Source organism: Polypterus senegalus, unplaced genomic scaffold (assembly GCF_016835505.1).
Source record: "Polypterus senegalus isolate Bchr_013 unplaced genomic scaffold, ASM1683550v1 scaffold_3581, whole genome shotgun sequence".
Lineage (NCBI taxonomy): Eukaryota > Metazoa > Chordata > Cladistia > Polypteriformes > Polypteridae > Polypterus > Polypterus senegalus.
In genome coordinates, this window is record NW_024377776.1 from 40,502 (window position 1) to 61,547 (window position 21,046).

Sequence of the window (21,046 nt, forward strand, 5' to 3'; positions counted from 1 at the left end):
ATATATAAAGTCAAAACTTGAATATATGTAAAGTCAGCGTTGGTATACATAAAGTCAAAACTTTTTCTGAATATATAAAGTCAAGCTGGAATATATAAAGTCAAAACTTGAATGTATAAAGTCATCACTGGAATATATATGTGTGAAAACTTGAATATATAAAGTCAGCGTCAGAATATACAAAGTGCTGACTGTATATATTCCGCCTGACTTATATATTTTAAGTTTTCACTTTATATATTCCAGCGTTATTTATATATTCAGAAATATTCCAACGCCGTCTTTATATACTCAGGTTTTCACTTTATATATTTGGGAATGACTTTATATATTCAAGTTTTGACTTTATATATTCCAGCGCTGACTTTATATATTCAAGTTTTGACTTTATATATTCAGCAATGAGTTTATATATAAAACTTTTGACTTTATATATTTAAATTTAGACATCATTGCATAACTTTTTCTTTACCATAGAAATTTAAAGACTAAATTCAACTTCCATTCCTAACAAAAGATATTTCTGGAGACTAAATAGAACCTACTTATATCCAAATTGAGCTATTGAGCCGTCAAACGCCTGCCTGAATAAGTCACCTAAACACGCTCTTACTTTTTTACCGTTCATTTAATCATGGCTAGAGGCAGAAAAAATTATAAAATGGAAGGAGGATTGCACTGAGTATGGCTTTACCAAAACAATTATTGATGGTAATCGATTATTCATAAAGCTTCAATTGGTGATCTGTTTTCTGTGTTAACCTCATATTTTGTCATAGTTCTTCTCAAACCAAGGGGATGCAAGGGTAAAATAGATGAAGCGCTGATCAATGTAATCGGTGTACCAGGAAATGATGCATTGACAGAAGTTCCCCTTTGTTTGTAATGCAGTGTGATTAAATGCGTGATTTTTTTAACGCGTTATGGAGCACATGCATCGAAGCTTCTCAGCTGTGCTTGTGCTAAGAAAAGGAAACATTTTAAAAATAACATACACGATTGTCAATGTAACCTTTTGTAAGTAGTGCCTGGAGGATTCAGTGTGAGAAACTGTAGAGACAGCGTGTGTATTAAATTGTGGATAGGATTACACTGGAGTATGGCTTTACCAAAACAATTATTGTCACAGAGTCGCTTCGTAACACTGCGTCGCGTTAGCTCTTGAGCTCAGCTCAGAAGCGAAATGAGGGTGAATGGGAGGAGATGATGGCGTGACTCCCCCACCCTGTAACTGTCAATCCCCACAAACACAGTCTCTCGGAATTTGCATAAGCACAGCCCTTCACGTGCAATTTTAACTTAGTTGCAAAGTGATCAAAACTCTCATTTATATCCTCGTCCTCTCATTAAACTTGTATCCCGCATTACCTGTGGCATGACAAATGCCAGCGGCAGCCTGTCTATGGACTTAATTTAAACTTTAGGTTTACACCTTGCTTTGTTTCCGAAGTAGCAGCACTCATGAATATGGTTGTATATGTCACTTTCGCCGCTTCTTATTGTTTTAGCTGCCTTCTTAATTATATAATGTATGTTTTCTTTAGCGCTTTTGGAGCTCTTCCTGATTTTCTACGCACATGCGTTGACAGTCAGTTCACGCGTGATTACTTGGGAGGCGTGATAATGTCACGAAACTCCGCCCCCACGGCTTTCCAAGCTCAACTCCATTACAGTAAATGGAGAAAAATAGCTTCCAGTTATGACCATTACGCATAGAATTTCGATATGAAACCTGCCTAACTTTTGTAAGGAAGCTGTAAGGAATGAGCCTGCCAAATTTCAGCCTTCTACCTATACGGGAACTTGGAAAATTAGTGATGAGTCAGTGAGTCAGTGAGTCAGTCAGTCAGTGAGGGCTTTGCCTTTTATTAGTATAGATATATATATACTGTAGATAACATGTCAACAACTTCTGAAGAACAAAGGGCAGCGCGCCGAAAAAGAGACCCAAAATGTTGGAGAAAAAGAATGCAAAAAAGAACAATAATAATCTAAGTACAAATTCTGAAAATAAGGAAAGTAATAATCAGACCGGAGCAAGTGGAATTGAAAACCTTGCAGCTCAATTGGGGTCAGAAATAAAAGACAAAGAGTAAAAGACAAAGTAGAACTTCATAAAGGCGTTCAAAACTAATTAAATTAAAGATTATAGAAAGTAATAAATTAAAAAATAATAAAGTATCAAAAAGATAGTAAAGATCACATTAGAGCTAACAAACGGAAATTATTACTTGGTGAAACACTGTCCGGTCTCCAGCTGAATTACTGCTGAAAGAAGGGTGTATTGTAATGTTATTGAGTAATTTATGTATGAGTGATGGACTATTCAATGAGACAAGATCAATTGTATTAAAAATTGCTCGAACAATTCTAACATAAAATTTTAACAGGCAACATGAAAGGTAATGTAGTACAGTACATCTTCCGTGAATAACATTAGACACAAAAGGAGATCTTGATATGCCATTCATACTAATACATTAACAGTTTTCGAGAATAGCTTTTGCTTTGACAATTAACAAATCCACAAGGACAAACATTTGAAAAAAGTTGGTTTTATTAGAAAGAAAGAAACAAAATTCACTCATTGGCAGTTATACATTGCGTTGTCATGATGTAAGTCCAAACTCAGAATCAAAATTCAATGTGATATTGATGAAAAGTTAATTAAAAAAATTGATTTTACTGAAGTTTTAAAGTAAAAGTAAAAATAATGAATTTGTAACAATTCCCATGAAAATAACAATCTCTTAAATTGTATACCCTGTTAACCAAACATGGGGGTGGCGAGAAGTGAGCAGGGGCAGAGCCCTTAGTGTATATATATACAGTGCATCTGGAAAGTATTCACAGCACATCACTTTTTCCACATTTTGTTATGTTACAGCCGTATTCCAAAATGGATTAAATTAAATTTTCCTCAAATTCTACACACAACACCTCATAATTGACAACGTGAAAAAAGTTTACTTGAGGTTTTTGCAAATTTATTAAAAATAAAAAAAAACTGAGAAAGCACATGTATTCACAGCCTTTGCTCAATACTCTGTCGATGCACCTTTGGCAGCAATTACAGCCTCAAGTCTTTTTTGAATATGATGCCACAAGCTTGGCACACCTATTTATCCTTGGCCAGTTTCGCCCATTCCTTTTTGCAGCACCTTTCATGCTCCATCAGGTTGGATGGGAAGCATTGGTGCACAACCATTTAAGATCTCTCAGAGATGTTCCAATCGGGTTCATTGGGACCTTCAAAGCAGCAGAGAGTTTTCTGTAATCCTCTCCCAGATTTGTGCCTTGAGACAATCCTGTCTCTGGAGGCCTACAGACAATTCCTTTGACTTCATGCTTGGTTTGTGCTCTGACATGAACTGTCAACTGTGGGACCTTATATAGACAGGTGTGTGCCTTTCCAAATCATGTCCAATCAACTGAATTTACCACAGGTGGACTCCAATTAAGCTGCAGAAACATCTCAAGGATGATCAGGGGAAACAGGATGCACCTGAGCTCAATTTTGAGCTTCATGGCAAAGGCTGTGAATACTTATGTACATGTGCTTTCTCAATTTTTTCATTTTTAATAAATTTGCAAAAATCTCAAGTAAACTTTTTCACATTGTCATTATAGGGGTGTTGTGTGCAAATTGAGGAAAAAATTAATTTAATCCATTTTGGAATAAGGCTGTAATATAACAAAAGTAGAACAGTCTATATTAAATACATTAGGGACCTCATTCAGTTTCTTGTCTTCATTTTTTTTGTCAAAAATATTTTTGCAAGGAGCGTAAAGTAAAATAATAATAAAAAATAAAATAGAAACATATATGACAATACAGTAAGTATAATTAATATTGCCTTAGTGTAAAACTTTGTAACAATCTGTAATACACAATATCTGAAGAAGATATTTATGAAAAATTTTCTATTTTTTTACCTCATGAAATTTTTCTATAAAATTTCATTATAGACAACATTTCTTGTAATTATTCTGTCTGAGTATGGCAAGAGTTTGCCTTGTTCAGGACCATCTACAACCTTGACAACAACATCTGGAAAACTTCTAACTCTTGATAATGCAACATATAACTGAACATGGCTGAATACTGGTTCTGGCAAGTAAATGCCAACTTTTTGTCATGTCAGTTTGAAGCATGCTAAGCCGCCATGATCGTCACACGTAGATATTGCTGCAGACCCAAGTAGATATTGCTGCAGACTGGAGTAAAATGGGCGTGAGTATCATTTTCGACTTCAGCCAAATATATATTAAATTTGCGAACGCCAGGCACTGATCAGCCAATTGAAAATGTAAACGTCGCGGTCAATCACCTTTTTAGTTAACAAATCGCTAATCAGTGTTATTTGTCATTCATGCTCCACTTTAGCCAATTGCCTTATGGATGCGTAAAGGAAAGGTCGGAGTAATTTCTAAAGGTGGGCGGTCAAGATAAAGTGACTGTAAGAGACGGAGTGTATATTCGTAAAATACATCTGTGACGATAGTCTACTAGTGCCTATATCTTACACAATAGCAATGTCAAGTGCATTATTAAGATTGCAGTATATCTTTACCACAGTCATTTATGATTAGTGGTTCTGAAAAAATAATGGTAATAAAAGTTTGGACATGAGATATTTACCGTTACTAAACAACGTCTGAAGAAAATTTAAATGAACATAACAACACAAATTTGTGTCCGCCTAATTTTAATGGATTGACGTGGACTTACTGTAAGTGTGGGCTCTACTTGATTGAGTAGAATGTTTGACTGTTGTTATTTACTCAAATGTCCAAATGAAATAGTAAGCCTACATTTAACAAGTCACCATAAAGGCGGGATATAAGCGATATTATAATTTTAAACGTTGAATAAACTGTCAGAGTTAAATCTTTACTTCTATAATACACAACCCTAAAATGTGTTTTATTACTTTCATTACTATTTTTCCACGTTTATTTATTGAAGTACTAGCAAAATACCAGCCAGAGCGAAGTAGTGTGTTAAAGAAGCAATGAAAAGAAAAGGAAACATTTTGAAAATACGTAACATGATTGTCAATGTAATTGTTTTGTCACTGTTGTGAGTGATGAGTGTTGTTGTCATATATATATATATATATATATATATATATATATTTACACACACACATAAACATATATATATATACATATCTATACATATACACATATATACATATATATATCTACATATATACACATACATATACACACACACATATATAAACATATATATACATATACATACATATCTACATATATACACACACAGCTATTTCAGTATCAGTGCAATACGCTGTTTTGTTAAAAGCGGATGACTCCAGCTCTTACGTGCAAGTCTGCATTGGATATTATGAACTATCAGTATTTGTTCAAGTTCTATTTAAATTTTAAATAGAAGGAATTTTTATTTAGTCGACAGAAATATCTTTGGTAGGAATGGTAAAACAGACAGGAATATTATTCCTGAATAAATCAACTCAAACCTTAAACAACTTATAATATTTTGCTCTCCATAAAATATATCTTGTCTAAATTATACAAGTTAGAAATAAAGTAAACGTTAAAAGAACAAACATTCACATTTCTTTACTCTTATGTAATTTTATATAAAAAATAAACTTAGATTTTAAATATCCCAAAAGATTTTGCTCTCCATAAAAATATATCCTGTCAAAATTATACAAATTCAAATATGAACATGCTGCATAACAAAACCTGGAAATATAAATAAAATGTGTTCCTTTCAGCAATAACAAATCAAATCATTCAGTTGTCTTTGCTCATATGTCATTTTAGAGCTGGACGCCTGGCATCTTTTTGGCAACAAGTTCGTTTATGTTTGGTGTGAGGTTCTGTGTTGTGGAGATTCTCAGGATGGATTGCAGGTGCTCATCAGTGAGGACTCCTGTGTGCTGTTTTGTTAGTCTTTATCACTGAGAAGAGCTTCTCACACAGATATGTGCTACCAAACATGCACAAGGTTCGAGCCGCATGTAGACGGACTTTTTTTGTTCTTCAAAGTCACCAAAGCGCCGTGCAAACTCAGTGCGCAGTCGCTCAGTTTATCAGCAAAGTGCGTGTTGGGAACACCGTAGTGACGACTTGGTTTAACATTACTTGGCAACAGGAAAAGTGGGGCAAGTGGTTTATTTCTCCCATAAAAGCAGCCTCAATTGAAATCACTTTGTGATTGTGCACGGGTAAAAACGTCCGCTGAAGTGTCAGATTCTTATTTAATTCTTCTGCTTTCTGTATCTTCTGCATTGCATTCAGGTCTTTCAGGTTACCCTGATGTTTTGTTTTATAGTGCCGTCTTAGATTAAATTCTGTAATTACAGCCACATTAGCTCCACAAATGAGACACACGGGTTCAGTAAACATATACTCAGCCTCCCATCGGTTTTTAAAGGCTCTATTTTCAGAATCAACTTTTCTCTTAAGCATCGTCGGGAGCTAGCTTAGCAATAACTTGCAGCATCATAAGGTAGACTTGATTAGCGGTAAGGTGTTACGGCCAAGGCAGCTGAAGCGCTGCATTATGGGATCTGTAGTTTATTGTGTTACCAGCGCTTCATATACCTGGGCATTAATAACAATAATACAGTATATAAAATGATCTTGCGGGCGGATATAATTACACGCGGGCGGATGTGGCCGCGGCCCTTGAGTTTGACACATATGGACTAAATAGAACTTGAAAAGATATATTTTTTCAAATGTGATTGCGCAATTCAGATAGAGTTGACGCACACTACAGCCTGCATGCCTCAATAAGTCATCCTCCCCTCGCTCTTACTTTTTTACCGTTCATCTAATGAATACACTGAGTATGGCTTTTACCAAAACAATCATTGATGGCGAATAAAGTATCCATTATTAGTATGTAGATCAGGATATATATATAATACCATACCATACCATACCATATTTATTTGTTGAGCTTAAAACACAGCATTACAACTGACCAAAGCGCTGTACAGTTACAACAAGCAGGACTAAAAGCAAAATATTAAAAATAAACATTAAGAGAGAATTAAAACAGAGATACTAAAACAGGTCAAGGGACCAAATAAAATAGAAAATAGCAAAGACAAGTGGAAAATGAAACAGGTTAAAATTAAAAGCCAATGTGAAGAAGTCGCTTTTAGAAGGAGATTTGAATGTGGCGACTGAATAATATACATATATATATATATACCCAGCGTATCCATGGAGAAGTAGTGTGTTAAAAAGCTAGAAAAGAAAAGGGAACATTTTAAAAATAGCGTAACATGACTGTCAATATACAGTATTTGTTTTGTGAGTGTTACTGAGTGTTGCTGTCATCAAGGATTTGATTATCATTATTTCTTTCAATCAGGTTCAATATTTGTAGGATGTGTTGTGTTCAAGTTACATTCCGTGTTTGTCAATCGTTGTAAAGATGACAGGTTTCATTCATCGATTCGTTTCTTACTGCATCAATAAACAGCTCGTCTTCTTCTTTATCTGAGACCTGACACACTGCATGAACGGGTTTTTACACTGTCTTCCTTTAGTGGGACATTGACTTTTTCCAAGCGTGTGCTTTGTTTCCGCAGTAGTTGGATTTATGAATATGCTTGTATGTATCAGGCGCTTCATATTTTTGCTGCCTTTTCAATTGTGTAATTCGTTTTGTTCAGCGCTCTTTGGAACTGTTGGTTTTATCTGTGCACTCGTCAGTTCACGTGAGCCACTCGGTGTACATGCATCGAAGGTTCCCAGCTGTGCTGGTGCCATCGTGCTATGTCCATGGCTGTATTTAATGTTACCTTAGTCCTGGCACTTAAAACTTTCTCTACGCAGTTTTGCTGAGTTTGTGTCAAACACCACCCTGACCATCTCATCTTCCTCTCCATAAGCACAGTCCTTCACCCGTGAATATTTACCCGTGGCAGTTTGCTATTGGATGCGCGCTGACGGACGACCTTATACAGTATGGGCAGGCACTAAATTACAAAACGCCAGCGCAACCTGTCTATGAACTTAATTTAAAGTGTAGGTTTACATCGTGCTTTGTTTTCAGTAGCAGAACTCATGAATATGGTTGTATATGTCACTTTCGCTTCTTCTTATTGTTTCGCTGCCTTCTCAATTATATAATGCATGTTTTCTTCAGCGCTTTTTTGAGGTCTTCCTGGTTTTCTATGTACTGCGTGATTACGTGGGAGGCGTGATGATGTCACCACGAAACTCCGCCACCATGCGTTGAAGCTCATCTCCATTACAGTAAATGGAAAAACTGCTTCCAGTTATGACCATTACGCGTAGAATTTCGATATAAAACCTGCCCAACTTTTGTAAGGAAGCTGTAAGGAATGAACCTGCCAAATTTCAGCCTTCCACCCACGGGAAGTTGGAGAATTAGTGATGAGTCAGTGAGTGAGTGAGTGAGTGAAGGCTTTGCCTTTTATTAGTATAGATTCCTAATATTCCATTGTCCCCTCTTCTGTCTGCAGATCAGTCTCTGTTCTTTGTTTGCTGATGTGTGTCAAATATTCTGCGGTCTTCATGTCTGTTCTCATCATACCAGCAGCTCTAGTGAGTTTCTTGCCTGTGCATCTCGTAGTCATTTGCTTTTAGCTGTATTATGATTACAGACTATTACAAATCACATACTTGACACTCTCACGTTCATGCATCAGGGAAGAGGCAACATTAAGAAAGCTGGCAATAAAATTGTGACTTTAAAGAATCCATTGGCTCTCTCTACATGTTATCAATGTTAAATGTAAGAACCACAGTTATCATAGAGCTAATAGTCACCTTTCAATTATTATTTTTATAATGAAGTTTACTATGTTAAACGATCTGTGAAGAGCAAATATTATGCCTTTACAAGAGTAATAATTTTGCAATTTTTGTGACTGTGCACCTGTTAATCAGGGTATTCAATTATTTGACTTAATTGGATCTTTATTACTTTTGGGATTTTAAATACCTCTTTAAGATCATCAAATATATGGTTATTATAATACATATTACTTATGCAAAAGTTACATTTAGAGATTAAAACTTGACAGATGTGTGTTTGTAGTTCATATCTCATTTAGCCTCCATTTGACTCCATCAGGTCCTAGTGGTGTGATAAACACATCAGCCTGTCTTTAGTGTCTCTGAGACTGGAGGAGGCCAGGAGTCCAACTGTACAGCAGGCACTGATGTGTTTCAGCATCAGGAGTGTTAACAAGATAGAGATGGCAGATAGTTCAGGTGGGCATAATCCTATATGACTACACAAGCAAACGGTATATTAAGAGCATACAGAGTCTGTATACTCCAGTAGATATTTCTGGTAAGGCATTTTTGTTGTTTGTCATAGGTTTATACTGAAAAACTGGTTTACATCAATCTAGTTTTCTATAGGATATATACATCTATCTATCTATCTATCTATCTATATATATATATACACACACAGTAGAACGTATAAAATGATTGTCCTGAAAAAATTTATGAGCTGAGAGCACAGGAAGTGTGTCTGGCAAAAGCATTCACACGACTGAGAGGTTAGATGCCCATGGTTTTGTTTGAAAATGGTTGTAAGTAGGGCGTGACTTGAAAGAATCTAATGGCAAAAGTCACCGTCTCATGGGACTTAATTCCAAAAAGTCTCTGCAAAAGTGATGTCTCATCCCAAGATTTTTAATTATAATATTGTACTTTATATGTATTATTTATGTTAGGAGCTTCTGTAAAAAGCCAAATTTCCTCCATGAGGACCAATAATGTTCTATCTATCTAACAAAGTTCTAGGTATTAGTTAAAAATTAATGCTCCTGGACCTAAATGGATTCCTGGTAATTTTTAAGCAGTTATTGTCTAGGAAAACTTTTAGCTGATTCTCTAAAATAAATTAGAAATAATCTGTCTCACTTGCAGAAAGCTATGTACTACTGTTTTTTCTGTTCATGATTCATGCAGCTAAAATAGCTGCTGACAAGGACAGAAGACTAATGTCAGAGGGGGACATTTTGTACACGGATCATTCCATTTCTCTCTTAGGAAAGAAATATGTAAATATTACATTTAAAACCCAGCAGATGAACAGGCAATAGGCACCCATTATTTGGACTGAGGCGAGAAATTAAAAGGCAAATTTCCTGGGTTATTTTGTTACTGATTATTGTGATGGCTGTCTACAGGATTTCGGTATTTGCGGTCTTGCAAAAGAATCACTGCTTTGAAGGTTTAACTGCTTAAACATACAAACAATATAACATTGTGATAAAGAAAACTGCTCCTTCCTTGGAAAATGTTTGTATTTACCTGACTTGGAAATTAAAATGTCTGAAAATATTGGTTTCTAATCAGCTGTGTACTCATTGATAGTTGGTAACAATACAATTTGTTAACTTGTGTTTTCATTATTTGTTAAACCCAGGAAATTTAGATGTGCCATTGTTTAATCTGATTGTTCAGAACTGATAATGGCAGGGACTGGAGGAGATTTAAACTTCTGGGCAGGAGAAGGCAAAGAGAGGGACAGTCCACTGAGAACGCTGCCAAGGCACTCAGACAGAGCACAGGGGCTCGCAGGCAGACGTGGGTACATGGCTATCACGACGTGAGCCACAAGGACGGCAACACTTACTTCCAGGGAGGAAGAGACAGCTCCACAAGGAGATGCCAGTTGTGGGTCCAGCAAGATAGGGAAGCCACATGAAAGGACAGAGCAAAGCTGGCGGACTAGAAATGAGGCGTGCCTAGATCACAGCAACACAAAGAGCCCAGAGTGGAAAAAAAGGAATGACGAAGAGATGCTGACAGGGATTCCACGATTTTGATTAAACTTCTGTTGGGAAATGAGTGTCCTGTGAACAGAGTGCATCCGTGGACAGTTGCAAGATTAATTTTTGGGGTAACAGTGCGCAAACTGGACTCTGCACCACTAAAGGTTGTATCCTCCAATTCTTGTTTTTAATGGACTTTTATAGTGTGGACTGTATGCTTTCCTTTCTAAAAAAGGAATTTTGTTCCTGGTATTGTTACATTTTTTTTATGTTCATTTATCTTTTTAATGTACTTATTATTGTCTTGTGTAATAGAGTTACTGTTGCTTTTCCTGAAATTACTGTTGTGTCTTTCATTGTGTGTTTACTCACCGCCCAATTTAAAGAACCCTGTGTGCCATTTTCTGTAAATCTCAAGAGTTCCCAGTCTCTTAATAAAACTGGGTGGCGTAGTCGGATATGTTAACAGTGTTTAAGTTAGATTACCTGTAAGTGTGACCAGACACCTGTCACACTAAGTACAAGTCAAGTCAGAGACATAGGAACAGCAGCCTATTACTATAGTGTTTTCTGAGGGTAATAAATCAGCTGAGGTACCAATAGTTGACTGATACCCTCCATGTGAAGACGACCACCTCAACGTCTGAATTTAATAACCAGCATGGTGCACCTTGAAACGACACAGTCGATCCTGTTGCCAGTTCAAGTTATTAACTACGTTTTTATAACACCTTGTCTTTTGTGGAGATTATGGAGAAGGATATGCTGTGTATTGTAATTTTTTTCATACGTTGTTATAGTTCAAATGTAAGGACTGCTGGGTATGTGAGGAGGGTTTTGCCTTAAAACAAAAAAAGTAGTAAAACAACGGGAATGTTACGCAGATGATGACTTAGTAAATGAGCGACACTTGGTTGTTGCAGGAATGTGTATCTTACAACTTTTATGTAATGCGGTTCTTCAAAGAACATCCTACAGTATTCTTTTCCTTCAGCTCCGAAATACAACAGTTTGTTTTAAAGACCACAGTGGGGATCATTTATGACATGTCCATTTCTTGAAAATCCGATGATCTGAGGGACCTCAGGTTGTCCATAAGAAATAGTTAAAGGACAGCATATGGCCCTTGGCATTTCCTATCGACTGTAGAATTACAAAAAAACAATTGTATATGCAATTAGTTTATTCCATACACCGCAGCGTCCATTCGCCGCAGCAAATGCCATTTTGAAAGTCTTGAGTTTTTTAAGATAGATTGATAGATACTTTATTAATCCCAAGGGGAAATTCACATACTCCAGCAGCAGCATACTGATAAAAAAACAATAAAAAATAATATTAAAGAGTGATAAAAATGCAGGTAATCCTGCCTGATATTGTAACATCTGCTGTGCTTTTTTGAGCCCTAATTGATATTATTGACGATCGGTTCTCGGGGCTGCTTAAATCTCACAAATGCGTTTGCAATCGTGAATTGCCGAAGTCCTTTTTCATTTAGCAACCTGTACCTGCTGGAAATTAGAGTGGTAAATAAGAACTGACCGGCTGATGTCTAATTTGCTGAAGCTGGGAAGTTTACTATGACTATACAACACATTTTTTTATCCACTACGAATCTAATAAATTGACGATTAGCATAATAGCATTGTCAGCTCTGATAAAGACGTTTTCTAACAAAGGTTCTGTATTTTATATTAATTTAAATAACGTTTCAGAAGCAGCAATACCAATTGCAAAAGGAAATCGGGCACGGCGCGATAGGGAATTTTTTTGTCTTGTCCTCTTGTTTCTGTGGGGTCAGAGAAGTAGACGGACCGTTCTCTCACACGATTTCCCACGTGTATTTTTTTCTTAACTTCAGTCGAGTCGTACTTGGTTGGGAGGTGTCACATTTACGTAGATTTTAAAAATATAAGTGCAATGCCTAAAAAACGTAAATCGGAGCAATCTGAAGTTTTGGAAAGCAAAAAACTGAAAATCGTGGACACCGAGTTCAATGGAACTCATTTTAAAGCAATGCTAAAAGAGGATGGGCAAGCAGTTAAAGGTGAGCGAAATCGTATTATTTCATGTCCAATTCGAAATTGTGTGTCAGTTCGGTTAAATGTGTAATGCTTGTAGATCGCAAAAGGAACGCGTTCGTAGTTATGTATTTAGAGTTTGTATAATTGGTGGCAGAATTTTCCTGCTCATTTTGGTAGTAGTGATGATCTATGAATATACAATCGTTGCTTTATTTTTATATTCTTGCGGTTTAATTGTATTTCTTGAAAAGTAACTCTTGGACTTTTAATATTATACCGTGATAGTCGCCGACTGTCCCCGGAGATCGAATTGGATTAGTTAAAAATTGATTACCGTAACTGATTGAACTTCTGTCTTGCACCCACCGATTGGAGATATAGGCTCTAGTTGCTCCGTAACCTCCTCCTGGATTTGCGGGTTAGGAAGGTGGATGGCTGTTTAAGCAGTATTAGTCGAGGAGAAAAGAAACGTGAAAATATGATGATCTGAGTAAAGTTTTAGAGTAATTGTATTTTACATATTTTTACACTTATTACCAAAATAATGGTTTATGTTCCAGAGTATATCGCAGGGGTCCCCAACTTAGGTCTTGGAGGGCCGTTGTGGCAGCAGGTTTTCATTCTAACCCTTCTCTTAATTACTGGCCTGTTTTTGCTTCTAATTCACATCTTTTGAATTGACTTGTTTTTAAAGATCTGTACTCCTGAATTTCTTAATCGTTCATCTTAATTGCCTTATTTCTTTCCTTAAATAGCCAACAGAAGACCAACTAAGTCAGGACCTAAAACTCCAACCAGTTGCTTAATTAGGCACCGATTCTTGTCGTTAAACTCATTCCTTAATTCCATGGCTTGTTGCGGTTCCCATTGTGCAATAGCATACATTTCCGAAATTGTTGATTTTTCTGTTCTCAAAGATTATTGCCAAAATGTGTTGGGCACTTGAGCAGATCAGCATTCTTGAGACCTTCATCGTTTTTCATTTCAGATAATGTGTGTGTAAACAGTTTTTTGTTTTTTTTGGTCATGTTTTAGTTAATTTTGCATCTCCTTATTGTTTGACTACTAATTAAGGAAAAAACAATTACGGGGTCGTGTGCAGGTATTGTCTTTGATTGACGTCAGTGTGTGCGCCATGAGGCAATTTTGTGCAATAGCGAAAGTAGTGCCGGTGTTTGTTAACGAGACTGTTTACACTGAAAAGTACAATTCGTTCATCGCTATATTGTGCAACGGAGGCGTTAGAATGCACTGCTGCATCGAACACTCGGACGACACAGACCTGTAGTTGGTGGGACAACATTGAGAATGAAGTGGTTGTTGCTGAAGAGAATTTTTCGTTTGTCAAGGACATCGCTGTTTTCTTTTAGTGAGCTGCTTCGCCCGCACACCGAAGGAAAGACAACTGTAATAGCCTGTCGGCGTTGTCAAAAAAAAGTCGTCTTCACACTTTACTATTTAGCAGACGAGGAAAGATAACTCAAGATAGATGGTTTCAAACAGGGCCGTCTTAACAGCATCATGAGCCCCTGGGCAAAGTAATGCACTGGGGCCCAAACCCACGCAAATAACTCCCAAGAATCAAACCATAAATAGTTGATAGAATTAAGCATAAATTTATTAGTACTTTAAAAAAAATCGATTTTAAAACAATAAAGTGCCATAAATCAAAGGCAAATCAACAAAATGCAATATAGCAAGGTTTGAACAACAAAATCTTCAGCCTATACACAATATGTTGTTATACTATACAAATAACGATATCACAAGAACATTACTATGAATTATTTATTTTTGATAAAGATTTACATAGTTATTTTATTAGTATATAAAATATATGCCATACACCAAAGATTAATCAATGCAAATGTCTAAGCAATGAAAGTTTTGAAAAATAAACATTTCAGTGCATGCACAATAAATTCATTGGTATACTATGTAAATTAAATTGTCAAAAGAAAATTACTATAAATTATTTATTTCCAGCAATCATTCAACACAAACTTTGTGAATTTTCTTTTGCCAAACATTTTTTATCAATAGTTTTCAATGTACATCAACGAAAGCCAGTTTAAATGCTGTTGTCCCATTGTGCTGCAAAGCTAATTTTTATTATTAATTTAAGCCTTGAAATTGAACATTCTCCTGTACAATTAATAACCATAATATGTATACATATTTCACAATTTCAATATTGGGAAACAGCTTTCAAGTTGTCTGAAATTTTTTTAATACAGACAATGTCATACAGTTTTCATCAATACTTGTGTAGTACTTGAGATGGACACATTCATTTAAAAGATTATTATTATTATTATTATTATTATTGATATCTTGATGTTAAATATTAGAAAGATGTTCACACTTTTTGTCCAGCTAATAATAACCTTTTTTTTGTAATTCACCAAAGAAGGAAAATTAATTTCCAATCAATTGATAAGCTTTTGCATATTTTTTTTAATTCAGATATTAAAGAATCTCGAACAGGAAGAAATGTTTCTACCTTAAATTTTTAACTTTTCACTGAAATGTCCTTTTCTGCTCTATCATATCTAGTAAAATGCACACTGCGAACATGCTATTATTTGTTTTTTTTTTATATAGCTATAATCTAAATCTGGACACCTACGCCTGTCTTTTAATTCCTATTTACTAAATTTATTCCTAATTCCTGAAGATAGATTTTGAGAATGTATAAAAGCGTTCATGACAGTAATTCACATCCTTTGACTGTAAAACACAAAGAGTGTCATTCCAAAGAATTGCCAGATGGTTAATTTTCCATTTTCTTCCTTAGTCCTTCTGCCTCTCCCCTTGCATTAGCTTCCTGTTTAGTATAAACTGATATAGAATCAAGTGCATGCTTAATTTTCTCAAAATCTAAACATAGAGCACAAACTGCATTAAAATCTAATGGCCATCTTGTGTCAGACAGGTGCTTGACAACAGTATCTTTTCCTAAAGATGAAACTAGAATATTCCATCGAAGTTGTTGAAACAGAGAAAAGGAATATAGACGCTGAATAAAGTCAAACAATTTCACAGATTGTTGAGAACTCTTTACTGTTTTCACTCCCACCAAGTCCAAGCTGTGTCCAGCACAAGGGACATAAATAACAAACTCGTTCATTTCTCAAATCCATGCTTGCAATCTAGTACAGCTTCCAGACATGTTAGATGCATTGTCATATGATTGACCGTGGCAGTTTGATGGGGGAATTGCGTTTTCATTAAGAAAATCTATGACCATGTCTGTTACAGTCTTTTCTGCATTAGAAAATATTGCTATAAATTTAATGAAACATTCCACACGCTCATATCCTTCAATATACCTAACAATAAATGGTACTTGATCAATGTACAAAATGTCTGTGGAGTATAATCCACACTTCCTGAATAATGCTTTGTCTCTTTTATTTCTTTAAGAATAACACAAAGAAAATGCTGTCCCATTAATTCAATAAATCCCTCACAAATACTTGCTGATAAATATGAAGGATTCACCTTTCACAATTTCCATATAGTCTCAAATGCTCTTCCATAAAAAGGGTCAAATTCACTCAGCAGCAGTATACCAAATAGTTTCCTTTTTTTTGGTAACTCAGTACTTTGATTTTCTCCATGAAATGGCAAACCTTTAGAAACAAGAAAGAAAGTGAATCACAGAAACTACAAGTGTTAATACTTTCTGCCAATGCTCCTCTTCTCAGTGATATTGTTCAAGTAATAAACAATCTATACTCCCACTTTCTTTTGGTAAAGAGAATGAAATATGTCCTCATGCATAAATCATTCTTCATGACACCACATTTAAAGTTCTTGCCTTGTGCCCAGTGCTGTAGTACAAGTAGTCTGGGTGGGAGTTACCAGGCTCCCCACGATTAAATATTACTCAATACTTGAGTTAAAATGCTTGTAAGAGAAAGCTTAATACAGTAATGTCTATATACTTTTTCCCAGTGGCAGCAATAAAACAAATTAACTGTGGTAAATATCTCTTGTGGTGAAAGGGAAATGAGCTTAAGCTGACTTCAAATCATGCATGGGATATAAGATGGACAGATCATATCTACTTAATTTTGCAGTAGTAGAAAAAGATTTCAGGTAATTAATCAGTCTGTATAGCAAGACTGAATATTCAGTACATAAGTTGAAATATATGAAACACACATTTGCAAATAAGTCTGCCCTTTCTACTTTCAATTTTTGCAAGATGAGTCCTTAAGTTTGTAGCAGAGCTGTCCAGCAGTAATTAACATCAGATATAGTATTGTATATCAAATGTGCTACAAACTATGCATCTATACTTTTGAGTTGTACTAATCCCAAATAATTGAGACCGGGCTGCAGAGAAGTGAAGGTTCAAGAGGTTATTATTTAATAACTGTGGAGAGCCCAGTACATTATCGGAAGCACTTTGAGGATAAGGATATTTAAACAGTACAAGACTCAAATTATATTCCTTTGGCCAATGTAAAGTAATAGCTTACAATACTAAAAGAGTGTATCTCAACTATGACAATATAAAGAAATTATGTAAGGTTCAAATGCTTCATGAGTCACAAGATAGAATGTAATTTCTAATAAACAGACAATACAAACTTTAATATATGAGAAATAATAAATCTATAAGTATTTCACCATGCATTACTTATTTCTTTTACAGCATGTTGTAAATTGTATATAAATTATATAACCTTTCCCACATATACACTATTACCTTTATATTTTCTCAGTAACTTGTAGTAGTAGGGTGTTGTACCATGTTAGCCATTACAGATGCAATGAGAGTCGAGCAAAAGTAGTCTTAATGCCTTTATCGATGTAAGATTTAAATGTCAAGTTAGAATCAAGAATTACACATTTTCTATTTGGTTGCTTCCATTTAGGAGGATTTCTGTCTTCATTTAGTTTAAGAAGTTAAAAGTAATTTAGTGAGAAGGTGTGATAGATGTTTTTACTAACTGATCCAAACCAAGGGTTTAATCAGGTGCTACAGACATGTATAATTGCATCCGCATGTCATCCACATAAATATAGAGGTTGTGCTGATGCTCAATAATGAACTGACTCTGTGGCATAATTTACATTTAAAATGAGAAGTCCAAGTACAAAACCTTGTGACACACCATAGAGAAAAAAGTTTTTTTTTTTTTTTTTGTTAAATCAATCTTCCAAATAAATATGTATAAAACAGTTTAGAATAATTCTAGAAGGAGCAAACCAGTTTTCAAGACAATTCAGAAGTATATTCTAGTCGGTGTATTGAATGCAGCACTTTAATAGAGAAGTAAAACTAAACCATTGTTTTGTTCAGTATTCATTTTAACTGACACCACCCACTAATGCTATTTCACTGCTATAACTTGCTCTGAAATGTGAATTTTTTTAGAAATATTATTTTCATGGAGCAATTTATTTAAACGTGAAAATAGGTCCTTTTTTATTATTTTACTTAGAATCCGCATCAAAATTCAGTTTATTGGCCAGGTATACTAATGTGTACTATGAATTTTTCTTGATGGTGTTGATTCAACATGTGAAGACAATATTTTAATAGGAAAGATAAATATAAGAACATACAATTTAAATATAATGCAACATACAAGAGCAATACAAAAAATAGAGATGGTAGGATTAAAATGTCCAGGCAGTCTAGTATGCAGTTAGGTAGTCATGAATACTCAGTAGGAGCTTGGACCTGATTAGTCAGAATAACTGCATATGGAAAAAGACTGTTGAAGTGATGTGTTTTAGCTTTTACTGCATTCAAGACTTTTGCCAGAGGGAAGTCTTTGGAATTGGTAATGCTCAGAGTGAGTTGGATCTTCAATGATCTCCTGGACTCATGTAGGACTTCAGTGTGTGGTAAGTTATAGCCTGTGATTTTTTCACTGGCTCTGATGATGTGCTGCAGATTGGTTTTAACCTGACCAGAGGCAGCACCAAACCAGACAGGCATACATGATGACTGTGTAGAACTGGACCAATATTAGGAATGGCAGTTTCAGTTTAAAACTTTTGGAAAAAAGTGAAAACTTATGAGACTCTGTTTTGCACATTTTAAAAAAAATCATAGCTTTTTATGTAGGTGTTGACACAGGATCTACTAAAAGGACCTGCAGAAGATACTATAACTGAAAAATAAAGAAAATGTCTTATACTTTGACATCTGTGCAGACCATGTGTTTGCTGGGAAAGATTTTAAAAGCTATTATTGGTTGGTAATAACAATCCAATGGTGCCATAGTTTATATAACAGAGACTTACAGTAATGTTAGGTGTTTTACTCTCTGACAGAACAAAGGAAAACTTTACTGCGAGCAACAAAATTGATTAAGAAATTTGTGTAACATATTTGAATAAAGTGGACAGTTTTTCCTGAGGTTCTGCATAAAATTTCAATGGTCCATGTGTGCTCAACAAGCATTGCAAAATTGGCGCTTCTCCCACTTCGTAATCTGTGTCACTTTCCCAATAAAGAATTTACACATTAACTTGCAGTCCACCCGAGAGTTGACTATTGACCATTGATGATTTTTAGTGTAGTGCTGATTTCTTTCTGTAGTGTTTATATGTAATCTGCAGTTATTGAAAAACTGAGCTTTTTAAAATTGACCATAGTGATACTTCAAGTCAATACTAACAGAAATCAGTTTAGTTCTTTCATGTGGAGCACTCATCCGAGTATAGAAGGACACCTTTCATTCAGTCACAAAGACAGAGAACAGATCAACAACATTTCTTTATAAGGATGGAGAAAAGCTTCTGTGGATTGTTATCCTATATACCACCATGTTCAATGTACTGAATTGTAAAGTATGTTATTTTGAATGGCACTGACCATTTTACCTTAATTGCTTGAGTTTGCTTAAAGCTTAATGGTTTATTTAAATGTATTTTTCCTTCTAATTTAATTAATGCCATTGGTATTTTCAGGATTGGAGACATTTATTTCAATTGTTCAGAAGTTGCCATCACCTGAAATTTATGATGTTGTTGAAGGTTATATAAAAATATCCATGGAGTGTTCAGAGATCTTCCGTTTAATGGAAGGAAAGCAAAATGAGGAAAGTGAGGTGAGTCTAATAAATTATTTCTACGTTTTGCTTCTTTTTCTCTTTGATACTTTTATGTAATCATAAACTTGTTTTGGCATGAGTGTCTAGTGCAAACACATTGAAATAATTATCGACAGCAGGAGAGTTGTGAGGCATGGAGATTGATGTTGAGAAGAAACAATTGGTATGTTAAAATGACTTGGTGAATGGTGGCTGGAATCCCTGTATTTGCTGTGTAGTCTATATGAGTTTAATAAGCAGTTTTTTTTTTTTTCTTTCAACCGCCACCCCAATGAAATAATTATCTATATATATAATTCACCATGGCAAGACAACCATGGAAAGCACGCCGGAAGGGGCGTGGATTCACTAAGCCACCAACAAGTGAGGCGCCTTGGCACGCAGGAAGGAGCCACGACGACAACTCGCAGGGCCACGCCACCAACTCGGGCAATGACACAGAAAAATGCGTCATTTATATTAGATCTGTATAGAGGCCACATGCAGTGCAGGTCAGGTTAATGTCATGTGCATGTCATGCACCACCGAGCTCGTTGACTGTTCATAGAGGCATATTTCTGGAGGTGAATGCCATCGCATGAGTGTGAAACAGTTTGCAGGGTATCAATGGGATCCAAAACAATCACTTAACAACTGAGGTTAAAGCACAATGAAGTAAGCAGTCTTTAAAACCGACTTTTGGTTCTACGACACCGACCGCGTGCACCATAGCAAACTGTTTTACGCTACATACTGCTATTGCATCGCGACAAGCATGCGTCTTCTTAGATGCTCCTGCAGGAACACGGAAGAGCGTTTCCTGCCACCAACACTCCTTTTTCACGGCGGTGTCTACCCTCGCTCTCTAGGCATTCACACTGCCTGCCCATTTGCCCGGACGCAAAACTCACGACCACCCAGTTAGTCCTTTCGTCTGTGATAGGAGTCCACATGCATGTCCGACCCGCCGGCTTGTTATGCTGCAGGTTCACTATTGTGTTGTATCTTTTCATTCACTTACTGTTGTATTCTCACACAAACCCGTTTTAGACATCAGTGTCTTTTCAGAAGTGTTTAGCATTCAATAAATAATTATGCATGAGATTGACCATGTGTCTACCCGTGTAGAGGCGTGGGTAAGCCGTGAAACCCCCTTGGGGGGAAGCTTTGGGAAATTCCAAAA

At 35.8% G+C, this 21,046-nt stretch overlaps 1 protein-coding gene across 1 annotated transcript; it reads left to right on the forward strand.

Moving 5' to 3' along the window:
- Positions 1 to 12,489: 12,489 nt before the first annotated feature.
- On the forward strand, positions 12,490 to 19,881 carry LOC120519469 (nucleolar pre-ribosomal-associated protein 1-like; the record flags this gene model as incomplete). The annotated part of the gene is made up of 2 exons (XM_039742471.1): positions 12,490 to 12,825; positions 19,742 to 19,881. Coding segments are annotated over exons 1-2 (267 nt in total), but the record flags the coding sequence as incomplete, so codon positions are not given.
- Between the last annotated feature and the right edge of the window lie 1,165 nt (positions 19,882 to 21,046).